The sequence below is a fragment of the Gracilinanus agilis genome, chromosome 2 (genome assembly GCF_016433145.1).
Source record: "Gracilinanus agilis isolate LMUSP501 chromosome 2, AgileGrace, whole genome shotgun sequence".
Classification (NCBI taxonomy): domain Eukaryota; kingdom Metazoa; phylum Chordata; class Mammalia; order Didelphimorphia; family Didelphidae; genus Gracilinanus; species Gracilinanus agilis.
In genome coordinates, this window is record NC_058131.1 from 533,040,433 (window position 1) to 533,052,394 (window position 11,962).

The following is an 11,962-nucleotide window of genomic DNA, read 5'->3' on the forward strand; positions in this document are numbered from 1 at the left end:
AACATTACTGGGCTGTTGGGTTCTAAACCATTTATAGTTAATTAGGTGTTAGGAGGAATGAAGGGAGCAGGGAAGGAATATATATATATATAAACTATATATAATATGTTATATTAATATATATTAATATATAACCATGACATATTTATAGAATTTCTATAAATTCATAATATATTTATATACTCAAGAGAATATATATAAATTATATGCAATGTTATATTAATATATATTTGATATATAACTATAATATATATTTCTCAAATTCCTACAAATACTCAATACGTATTTATATAATTCCAGGCTATATACAGCTTATGTAGTCTGGAATTTTTCCTGTAATAAGATATTTAGAGAAGGTGTGCCTGAGATTTTCCTCTGGGTTTCTTTTATTGCTTCTCCATAAAGATCCTAAATCTGAGATTCTATCTAGTTATAAGTGACTGACACAGAATAGGCTCTTAATAAATGTTTATTGACTGACTAGCTGACTGCTATTCACTTCTACCCTGCTTTGGGAAGGGTAGTGATTTTACCTTGGCCAGTTCCTTCTCCTGCTCTGCCAAAGACATTTCAGCCTGATGCATTTTCATCTACGGAAAGAAAGGGAGGGAGGGATCTCAGCAAGGAACATGAATGGCTCTCTCTCTCTTGGCAAACTAAACTATAAACTAATCACTTTCCAGGATGTTGTTCTCGAACTATCAGAAATTCAGAGGGTATTGGATGACACTATAAGAGACTTAGAGAGAAAGGGATGTTAGTGGTGTAGATCTAATCCAACCTTCTTGTTTGACAGATTAGGAACCTGAGAGAGGTCCAGAGAAGTTAAGGGACTCACTTGCCTAAGGTCATACTATAATAAGTCAGGATTCAAATCTAAGACTTCTGATTCTGAATCTAGTGCTCTTTTCAGTATATTGTGTGATCCATACCCACTTGTCCAGATGTCTTTTTGATAAGAGGGAATGGGGTCCCTTCAGCCTAGGAGTATGTTGGTAAATGTTTAAAAAGTGGCCTTCTAAAATATGTACACAGGACATACTTTTAAAAGTTTAATGTGCATTTTTAACATTTTCTCTACCCCGTTAAGTCTAGACAATCAACAAAAAATAAATCAGCTTGATTTGTAGGTTAGTCGATTTCCATGTTGTAAATGCTCACACTGAAAATTTAACAATTAACTTGCAAGATCCAGTTTAAACTGGCTCCGGGCACAGCCCTGCTTCAGTTCCTATAAATAAATTCAGTCTATCCAACTTTATATTGTTTGGTAATCCTACTATCATAAATCTATGCTATTCAACTTTGCTATTGCTTAGTAATCCTATTATTCAACTCTTCCAACTTTTCTTTAGCTTATTCTTCTTTCTCCAAATATCAGCTTTTAACCTTTTCTCTACAACCTGATAGCCCAAATAATTTTCTTTCCTGACTTAACTATTTCTGCCAGTTACAACCACCATTTATTTTCCCAATCACTCAGGTATGGGTACAGGTAGAAGAACTGGCCTCTTCATCAGACACTAGACGAAAGAAAGAGAATGTCATTCTGGTCAAGATTTCCTTCCCTCTACCCCAACTTTTTCTTCTATTTACTATGTGACCTTGGACAAGTCACTTAACCTATGGGTGCTTCCGTTTCCATATATGTAAAATGGAAGTTGGATGACTAGCTCTAAATTTCTGATCTTATGTTCCTTTTATTACCCTTAGTAACCATTGGAAACTATGCCTGGCTATGAATAATTTATGCATAACTTTTATTTCCAATTTATGAAAATTTGGAAATTTCTTAGGTAGGGAGATAGTAAAAGATGTTTCCTATCCTCTACTGGCCATATGTGAGGACAACTGATTTCTTGTGACTAGAAGCTCTCTCAAGCAGGCCTAGATTCTTTGATGTCAAAGATATTAGAGAAAAAATTTCTGCACTGGACGTATGATGAAATTAGATGGCTTATAAGATTCCTTTTGACGCTTTGGTTCCATGAGTCTGCATATCAAGATTTTCATCTCTAAGGTAATGAAGGGCATAGAGCACCTGGGGTTATTTACGTTAAAGTGAGATTTTGCTGCCATATTGGTACTTCTCAGATGGGCCCCTTTCTCATTTGGTATAGTGGAAAAAGCAATGGATATAGAATCCAAAGAACAACCTGGGTAACCTTGGGTGAGCCACTTAACCTTTCCAAGTCTCAGTTTCCCCATCTGTAAAGTAAGGGGTTTGGATTAAATGATCTCTGAAGTCCCTTGTAAACTCTCAAACCATGATCTTGGGAAAGACTTACTGGCCATTTCCTTACACCCAAAAAGTATTATTATTATTATTGTCATTCTCCCTTTTGGGATCTTTTCTTAGATTGTGTTCCTTTGCCTGGAATATATGTCACCTTCTCTTTTGACTATCCACATAATTTCCATCTTTCAAGGCCCAGCTTTAGTCTTTCCTTCTCTGCCCACAACATTTCCCTTATCCCCAGAAGGCAGTGTGGTTCAATGAAAAGAGCACTGGAGATAGAATTGGAGGACCTGTATTCAAATCCTGGCTCTACTATTACTATCAGTGTGACCCACAGATAAATCATTTAAATTTACTGAGTTTTGGTTTCTTTATAAATTGAGGGCATTGTATTAACTGATTTTTGAAGCCTCATCTAGATGTTAATCTATGATCTTATTAAGGACTTTCTAGGTAATTCTAAAATTCTAGTGCATTTCTGGCATTTTGATGAATGTGTTCATCATTTTTACCTTTTGGAATTTTCTGTGTTCCGAACTGTCTAGAATGTTGTCCTCCCTCTTTGACTATCCCAAACCTCTCCATTCTTCATAACCCCACTCTAGTCCCACCTTTTCCAAGAGGGCAATGTGCAGTGAAGAGAGCACTATATTTGGAGTTTGGGTTCTTTTCCTAGCTTTATCACTTATACTACTTGTTTGACGTTGGACAAATTACTTTACTCTGGGATGGGGGGTGGTCCTCATTTCTTTAACTGTAAAAGTAAGGAATTGGACTAGATTGCCTCCAACTTCTAGATGTCCTAACTTTAAGTCTATGTTCTTATGATAAGCCTCTCTCCTCTCTCAGCCACTCTAGACCATAGTGACCTCTCCCTTTTCTATATTCTCAGTCTGTGTGCCTCAGTTTCTTCTTCGATACCATGAGGATAATCAGTCAATCAATAATCAATCAATGAATACTTATTAAGAGCCTACTATGTACCAGGCATTATGCCAAGCACTAATGATGATGCAATACTATTTTCTGTATCAACAACTCTTGGAGTTTTTGTGAGGATCAAATGAGACAAGCTTTGTAAGCCTTCACATTTCTAAGAATCTGTATTGTTACATTGGAGAAGGCACATGCAGGTCTCTCAACTTTTCTAAGCTTTAGTATAGATCATGCAAACCTTAAAACTATATAAATGTGTGTTCTTATTTTTATAGGAAGCTATACAACAAATACTTCAGAAAATTTCAGGTCACACAACAAATATTGGTTAAATGAATAAGTAAAGGGCAGGGGTCAATTCTGAAGGAAGCCAGAATAAGGAATTTGGTTTTAGGCCATTGGTAAACTTGGAAACTCTTGACTCATTTAGTCTTGGCAGGAGCTCAGAACTGTGTGGATTCATGCTGACCTTGAGAGCTGACCCCTGGGAATTAGCAGTTCCCTAAACCTAAACAGTCCTAGGAATACATTTTCACTCACCTTTGCCACTTCTGGGGATTCCGATAAGTTTTCTTCCGCAGGCAGAAGTGCTTTGGGCGCATGCGTTTTCCCTGAAAGCTGTAGTTTCACATAAAAGTATATTGAGCTGAATGAGATGTACAAACATACTATTCTAGGGCTAATGGGCTCTTGAGTTTCCCCTGGTTGCAAGGGAAGGGGAAGTGGGCAAAGGAATACTGAAGCTCCTGAACAGGAGTCATGGTGTTAATGGCTCTCCTTTTCTTAGAAACCATTTTGTTCTAGCAAGCCCAGTGAAGTCTCCTCTTTTCCTTATTTTTGGACCTCACAGTGCCAACCAAGTCAGACACATCCTTAAACCTAAGCCTCACATCCATTCTAAGTCACTCAGGTTTGGGGTTGACTATCTTGGAGAAAAAAGAAGCCTCAGATAGGCTCATTCTGATTTTATCTGTCATTTCCTTAAACCCAATTGAATGTGCTATCCTCATCCCCACATTCTAGAAATGGAATGTGTTGAAGCAAGTACTTAGATTGGGGAAACTGGGAATCTCTTGGGGACCAAATATAATTAGGGGAGCTAGAGTTCCTTTGTGAAATCATCCCAAGGGCAAGACCATCACTAGGACTTCTTGACTACAAGCCCCCAGAAGTTTGCCCAGGGAATGTAGCACAAAAAGTACCCTCTGGGGTAAGAGTGAAAAAGGAATGGACATTATCCCCAAAAGGTGAGTTAGAGATCCTAGAATACTATAAGACCTATGCTAGTTAGAGATGGGGATTTTCCTCCATCTCATTTAGGAGAAGAGGGATATTAGGTAATTTCCTGTTTAAACTGACCTTGCTACTTAGCAAAGATAATTAGTTGTTTCTTTATACTCAACATCTAAGAAGCCTTATTAACAAATGGGGGTGATTTGGGATGGTTGGAGTAGAGATGGAAAGCTTATAGCAAGCAAATAACTGCTGAAAGAGAGCTTGAAATCCACTCCTCTAGTAGCCCCCACCAAAAAAAAAATCCCTTTCAAAGTATCATATTGGAGTTAAGAGAACTTAGGGATTCTTTTTTTCCAGAGGTGTCAAACTCACTGTCTTTGGGGCTATGTTGCTCAACACTCCCTAGCATGGTCAGAATCAGATTAAAATATAACTGAGAAGTAATTAACAAAAAATAAAAATACAATAAAACAGATAATAATATAGTTTTCTAAGTCAACATATGGTCTCCAGGGATGTGTTTCTTTTTGAAATTGACACCACTGCTTTAATCTATTTCCTTGATTTTACAGATGAGGAAACTGAGACCCAAGAAATGGGAAATGACTTGCCCAAGATCACATTGAAAGGCAAATTAATTTCTTAAGGAAACCGAGGCTGTTAGGGTGGAGTCAAATGGAACCCATGTCTTCAAATAGATAGATAGATGAAAGACTGTTCAAAGCCAGAAGGGACCCAAGTGACTTTCTTGACCAACTGCCTTTATTTTATAGAGAAGGAAACAGAGATCCAGAGTTGGGGTCAGAGAACAAGGATAGAATCTCATTCTATTGACTCTGAGACCAACACTCTTTCATCTAGGTTGTTGAAATTTGGCCTATTCCAGACCCCAGGAAAGAGCATATTGAGAAACTAGGCAGAACTAGACCTGGGAAAGTAATTCCAGTGTCCCTGAAGTTGTCTTCTACCTCTAAGCCTTCTTCCATTAAACAGAAGAAAGAGAGACTAAGGGAAGTTCACTGACTTGTTCAAAGTCAAATAGATAGTGATAAAAACCAGAATTTTAAGACAGATTCCCAGAATTCAAAAGTATTGTTTTTTGTTTGTTTGTTTTTACCGTTATTACATAGACTCTGCATTTGTCATTTCATTACACTCAAATTCTACTGGAAAGACCAGCTCTGAACTGAATGTGCTTAAAGCCTCTTCCCCAATCCCAACCTGAATTTAGGAAGTGTTTATCTTGAGATAACTTTTTTGGGGGGAATTTTTCTGCTGTTCTCCTCTTAAACCTTCAAATCCTGCCTAATCTCCAGCTTCTGAGCCTCAGGAAATTTTGAGAAACCAGGCAGAACCAAAAAAATATCTTCATGGGGAAATGATGTTCCTGACATTGGGGTGACTGCAGTCTTCCCAGAAGAGAATTGCCCTTGCCAGTGCTGGGAAGGGATAAATCCTTAGGCAGCATGATGCCCCTCTACTTGGGCGGTAATATGTGCTACAAGGCAGCCTCTGGAGAGTCACCTTCTATTTGCACTGGAGGGACCAATTTGCTGGATCAGGGCTAGGTTTCCTTTCTCAGTGACAAGGCAAAATAGGAAGGAAATAATTGTGAAGGTATTATCTAATGGTATTTTTTATTCATTCTGCCACTCTCTCATTCTCCAACTAGGCCAGTTGAAGCAAACAGATCCTTGGGGCAGAGGTTGGGCACTGTCATAACTTGAGGAACTAGGGATACAATTAAGTTTTCCCTCCTGCCTCTCTTTGTATCATTCTCATTGTTGAATCTTTCTGGACATTGCTACAACCTTTCCGGCTCACCAGTGTCTGCCTACGCTATCACTAGGCTGAACTCCTACCTCCTTCTTTAAAGGTTCATGCTTGTATGTCAGTAGTTCTTTAGATTTCCCCATCCTGGGAAAAATTCTTCATTCTGAGGCAGATCCTAGATCACCCTGCCATAGATGTAGCCCTATATAATAAAATGGTATCTGCTGGAATCCAGAGAATAGAGGATACCCTTGAAGGATCATAGAATCTTAAGTTTAAGAACTGAAAGAGACCTTGGAGTTCATCTAGTCCAACTTCATTTTTTTTACAGATGAGGAAACTGAGTCTTGGAGAGGTTGTGTGACTTGTCTAAGGTCACACGGGTAATAGAAAAAGAGCTGGGATTTGAATCCAGGGTTCCTATGGCTTCAAATACAGTGCTTTCCCCACTGAATCAGGTTATCTGCCCCACAAATTACCTTAAAACTCATTCATTCATTTCAAGGACAGGTCCTACCCCTTCCCTCTCTTTTATAATGAGCCTCAGTCTAGATATAAGGGTTTAAAATGTTTGTTATCACCCATAACAAATAATAACAGCTCCCATTTATATAATGTTTTAAGGTTTGCAAAGTGATTATCATATAATTTCATGTCATTCTCACAGCATTCCTGTGAAGTAATACTATTATCCCCATTTTACAAAGGGGGAACTGAGGCTCTGAGACACAAAGTGACTTAAATACCCAGGGGTCGAATAGCTGGTAAGTATTAGAGGCAAGATTTGAATATATGGCTTCCTGATTCCAAGGCCAGCACTCTATCCACTATACTATGCTGCCTCACCTTCAACCATCTAAGCAAAGAAATGGAGATTATAGACCCTCCTTTTGAGGAATGTGGTTCCTTTGTGGTCACTTTCATCCTGGTGCCTTTTTGTTCAGTGAAAGTTGCTGCTATGGAGAATTTAGTAACCCTGTTGGGCTTATTAGAGTCATGCCTTACCTGACTCTGAAGCTCTACTATACCCTGGGTCAGAGCCTCATTGATCTTTTCCTGTAGAAAGAAAGAAAGAAGATAGGTACCTCTAATTATTCATATAATGCTGTGCTCATATCAGTATCTTTTCTGCCTCTACCTCCATTGATGTTTGTTGCTTAGTCATTTTTCAGTGGTGTCTCATTCTTTGTGACCCCATTTGGGATTTTCTTGGCAAAGATACTGGAGTGGTTTGCCCTTTCCTTCTCCAGCTTATTTTACAGATGTAGAAACTGAGGCAAATAGGGTTAAGTGGCTTGTCCAGGGTTCATAGAACTAGTAAGTGTCTGAGGCTGGATTTGAACTCAGAATGTGAAGATTTCCTGACTTCAGGTGTTCAATCCACTGTACCATCTAATGCTTTCAACCCCATTAATACTGCTTTGGAATTTGGCCTGTGACTAATATCTTTTTCTCAGAATCACAGAAGTTCAGCATTGGAAGGAAACTCAAGGGCTATATCAACCTGATCAATACCACCAGAAAAGGAATCCCCTTTTTAATATACCTAATGTAATGATTAAAATTCCTTGAGTCAGTTGTTCTGTGTATTAAGTTAATTTATTAATTGACTGGTCAAGACAAATTAATTTGGTCAAATGATTGGTAATCAAAGACCCCAAAGTCCCCTGGCTCAGGTCTATACATACAATTTTGGGAGCTTATTAGTCAGTCCCTCTCATGGACATCCTAAGACATCTCTTATTGGTAAATATCTAATTGGGAGGTTGTCCATCAAAACTCTTAACTTCTTCACCACTGAAAGGAGACTGGAGACTGTCACTGGAAGGAGACACCACTGAAAAACCATGAACAACTTAGGTGACGGTGAACAATCACACGTTTAGCAAAAAGAGCTTCATTATCTCCCTTATTTAAGAATCAGATTTTATGAAGTTGGGGCGACTGGGGGTCTAGGGGTGTGGAGAAACATTCCATGGAGTTCCTGAGAAAAAAATAATGTATACATAGGTCAATGAACTGTTTGGAACTTCTAATTCAAAATCCATATTATAGTAATAATTCATTATATATTAAAAATAAATTCTCTGACTAATAAATGATCTAGAGCTCAACAAATGAAGGCTCCTGAGCCAAATCTGACCTGCCACATATGATACAGTAAAATGTAAAACCATTCTTAACTCACAGGTCATACAAAGACATGCACTCTTAATTCTTAGGAACATTTTCCTTATATCAAACCCCAATTTTTTCTCTTTGTACCTTCTATCTCTCAACTCGTTGTTCCATTCTCTGAGGTTAATCAGAAGAAATTTGATTTCTCTTTCTAAGGACTGCTTTTGAAATACTTGAAACCAGGCAAAAACTTCCCAGTTTGTTTATTCTTTCTATTTGTATCCCCAGGGTCAAGCACAGTTCCTGGCACCAAGTATGTGCTTAATACATATTTGTTAATTAACAGCTTCAGTTAATTAATTCCTTAAATGGTATTGGCACTTAGCATCATCATCCTGGTTATTTTTTATCTAGATAGTACTTTTTACCTGGGGTTTGTGAACTTGTTTCTTTTAAAAAAAAACCTCTTACCTTCTGTCTTAGAATTGATACTAAGTGTTGATTCTAAGACAGAAGAGCAGTAAGGGCTAGGCAGTTGGGATTAAGTGGCTTGCCCAGGGTCACAGAGCTAAGAAAGTGTCTGAGGTCAGATTTGAATCCAGGTCCTTCCATCTCTAGGCATGACTCTCTATACACTGAGCTACCTAGATGGTTGCCCTTAAAGATATTTTGATAACTATATTTTATTATAATTGTTTTCCCTTTGTAATCCTATATTTTATGCATTTAAAATATCATTCTGAGGAGTTATTTACTTGTGCCCAACTCTGTGACCCCATTTGGGTTTTTTTGGCAGAGATACTGGAGTGGTTTGCTATTTCCTTCTCCAACTCATTTTACATATGAGAAAACTGAGGCACAAAGGAGTCCACAGGCAGACTGCTTAAAGGGGCTTATCACCCCCCAAAATGGTCTAGAAACCTTAATTTTGCCTCTGGACGCTTTTTTCTGGATCTCCGTTACATGGGTTAACCATGGTGAAGTTTCACTACACCCTATAGCTCTTACAGTGTTTCCATCATGAAATAATTTCAAAAGCAAATGCAGCAACCTCTCCTTACCTATACTTCCTCTCCACACCCTACAAAAACCTGTGATTTCCCCTCTGTTAACTGTTTCTGGTATGGGAACCACACAAAGGGAAAAGAGCATTCAGGAATGGTTGGGCAGAGAACTAGCAACAGAATGAGGAATGGAGGCCACAGTATGCTTCTTTGCCAGCCATCTTACTAGTTTTGATGTCTCCAGTTTGAGGTTTTTCAAATCCTGCTCCTTGTCAGTTAAGGTATATTCCTGCTCCTTCTTCTCCTGTTCTTGTACTAATTTTGCTAACCGGGCAAGCTCATCTTCTAATCTGTATAACAATATACAAAGGCAATCAAGTGAGGAATGATGATTATGACTGGATAATTTCAGTATCCTAGTCTGGGAAGACTTAAAATGACAACAACCAAACAGGAACTTTAGGGTGTCAATGTATGCTTTTTCCAGATCACTAAGGGAAAGGAAAGATAAGAAACTTTCTAATTTCTCCTAACTCCTTGTCTATCTCCACCTACCCCCAAACCCAACTTGGAAAGATTATCTTTAAATGTCCAAGCATCTAAAATGTGTAATTTCTCAAGGATCAAACCACAGACAAATTTACCTAAGAATGTTGAGGATTCCATGCAGTGGTCCGCAGACCATCAGACCTCTTGACATTGGAAATTCTGGGCTACAGTAGATGCTAAAGCTGACTGGGTGTCTCCACTAAGTCTGACACTAATATAGTGAGCCTCTGAGAATGAAGAGTCCATCAGACTGTCTTAAGGAGGGGTGAACCAATTTGGATTGGAAAGGAAACAGAACAAATCAAAATTATTATGCCAAATAGTAGTACTATTTGGTGCATGGGTGGCTACAATTTTTCTAGTTTGGGATAGTGAGAACTGGTCTTAAAAAGAAAAAATAAGAAAGAAGAGGAGGATTTTTTAAAAAATAGAATTCAACCTCTTAAAGAATAAGCAGAGAGATTGAAAGGGTCCTTCCTCATCTCCATTATCTTTCTTCCCATCTGTGCATAGGAGGCAGCTTCCTACAAATGATCCTTAATCTCATTCAAGCTTAAACCCTGACCTGTTGTTTACATCTTCTTCCATTTGAATTTTTAATAGAAGAGACTGGTTTGCCTCATCTATTTTCTGCAGATCCTTTTCAAGGTCCATGTTCAAACTGTTAAGGGTTTTCTTAGACTGTTCCAACCGTAGGATTTCCATCTTTTTTGAGGACCTGTAGAATCCAGTCAGAGAAAACTGATAAGAGACAGGAAACTAGAGGATGATAATATGTAGGGTCAGAAAGGGTTTTTTCTAGAAATCATGGCATCCCTCAGTCTGTCCCTTTCCTTGAGGGATCATATAAAAACCTGCGTCCTTTTCCTTTTTATATTTTTTAAAAGAAGATTTCATAATTTGACCCTCCTCTAGTCTATTTTAATCAAAGTAGCAAGATTTCCCCAATTTATAATAGAGCTGAAAAATTCCCCTCTACTCCCTAAGTATATTTAGAGTATATCAGGATTCATAGTAGAGGCAGAATTGGTTCCCTGAAATTTCCTTTTCAATATTAGGGAGAATGATTTTCACTACTGTAGATTTTGTGCTATCCTTTCTACATAGGTGGCAGAAGCTATACTGTCATATTGCTATGGAAAAAATTCCTTCCTAAACATTACTTAACCTTATAGATTGGCTTTATATATAATAGGCCATGTAATTATTTGAGGAACAATTGTCTCAAATTGATCTTACTCTACCTGTAGGTCATTGACATTTATTTTAAACATTTACCTTCCATCTTAGATTAATACTGAGTATTGGTTCCAAGGCAGAATTGTGATAAGAACTAGGCAGGGGGTGTTAAATGACTTGACCAGGGTCACAAAGCTAGTAAGTATCTGAGGTCACATTTGAACCCAGCACCTTCTGTCTCTAGTCCATTGAATATTTCAAATGAATAAATCCTTGGAGTAATTCCATTAAACACTTTGGATTTATTAATACCTGAGTATGAATTAGTCACAATTTTCTCTCCTTCAAAACTGTCTGGGAACTGGGCTCTGAGAACAGCACATCACTGAAAGGAGTGGAATTTTTAGAGAGGAAAGAGGGGAGAGGGTAATGAGTAATTTTGTAATATAAAAGAGTATAGCTAGGCTTGGCCTGGGCTCTGCGGTGGTCCAGGCAGCATTAGGATGCTAGGGCAGGGTGGCAACAGAGAGAGAGAGGTGCACAGAAACAGGAGGCAAGAGTAATCAGAGACAACTTCACCTAGTTTAGATTTGGCTGGACTATCAAGTCCTTGTTACTCACTCATTATCCGACAGGTTCTGCTCTTCTTCTTCCATCAACAGTTTCCTAAAGGTGCCAATACAGACAGATGTTTGCTAGTGAATTGGGGAAGTACAGCTCATTCTGATGATTGGAATAACTAGCCCAGGAATACAACAGATATGAGAAAAACTAGGGCTGTCAATCCCCATTTCCCTCTTGCCCCCAAACCCAGGCCATGATAACTCCAGGCCTCTTGACTCCTAGCTTCATCCTCAGATTGTTCTCTTCTCATTTTTTCCCCTACTGTACCTCATTTCATCCATACAAGATATCTCTGGGGGATGCC

The 11,962-nt window shown here is 38.4% G+C and overlaps 1 protein-coding gene across 1 annotated transcript in view; it reads right to left on the minus strand.

Annotated features, from left to right (window-relative positions):
* Positions 1 to 11,690, minus strand: part of TMCO5A (transmembrane and coiled-coil domains 5A) — a 21,590-nt gene extending 9,900 nt beyond the window's left edge. Inside the window, exons 1-6 of the mRNA XM_044660034.1 lie at positions 11,656 to 11,690; positions 10,421 to 10,573; positions 9,533 to 9,656; positions 7,190 to 7,240; positions 3,716 to 3,793; positions 534 to 590 (exon numbers count right to left, since the gene is read on the minus strand). Coding sequence (XP_044515969.1) covers positions 534 to 590; positions 3,716 to 3,793; positions 7,190 to 7,240; positions 9,533 to 9,656; positions 10,421 to 10,573; positions 11,656 to 11,690 — 498 coding nt within the window. The remainder of the gene's footprint in view (positions 1 to 533; positions 591 to 3,715; positions 3,794 to 7,189; positions 7,241 to 9,532; positions 9,657 to 10,420; positions 10,574 to 11,655) is intronic.
* Between the last annotated feature and the right edge of the window lie 272 nt (positions 11,691 to 11,962).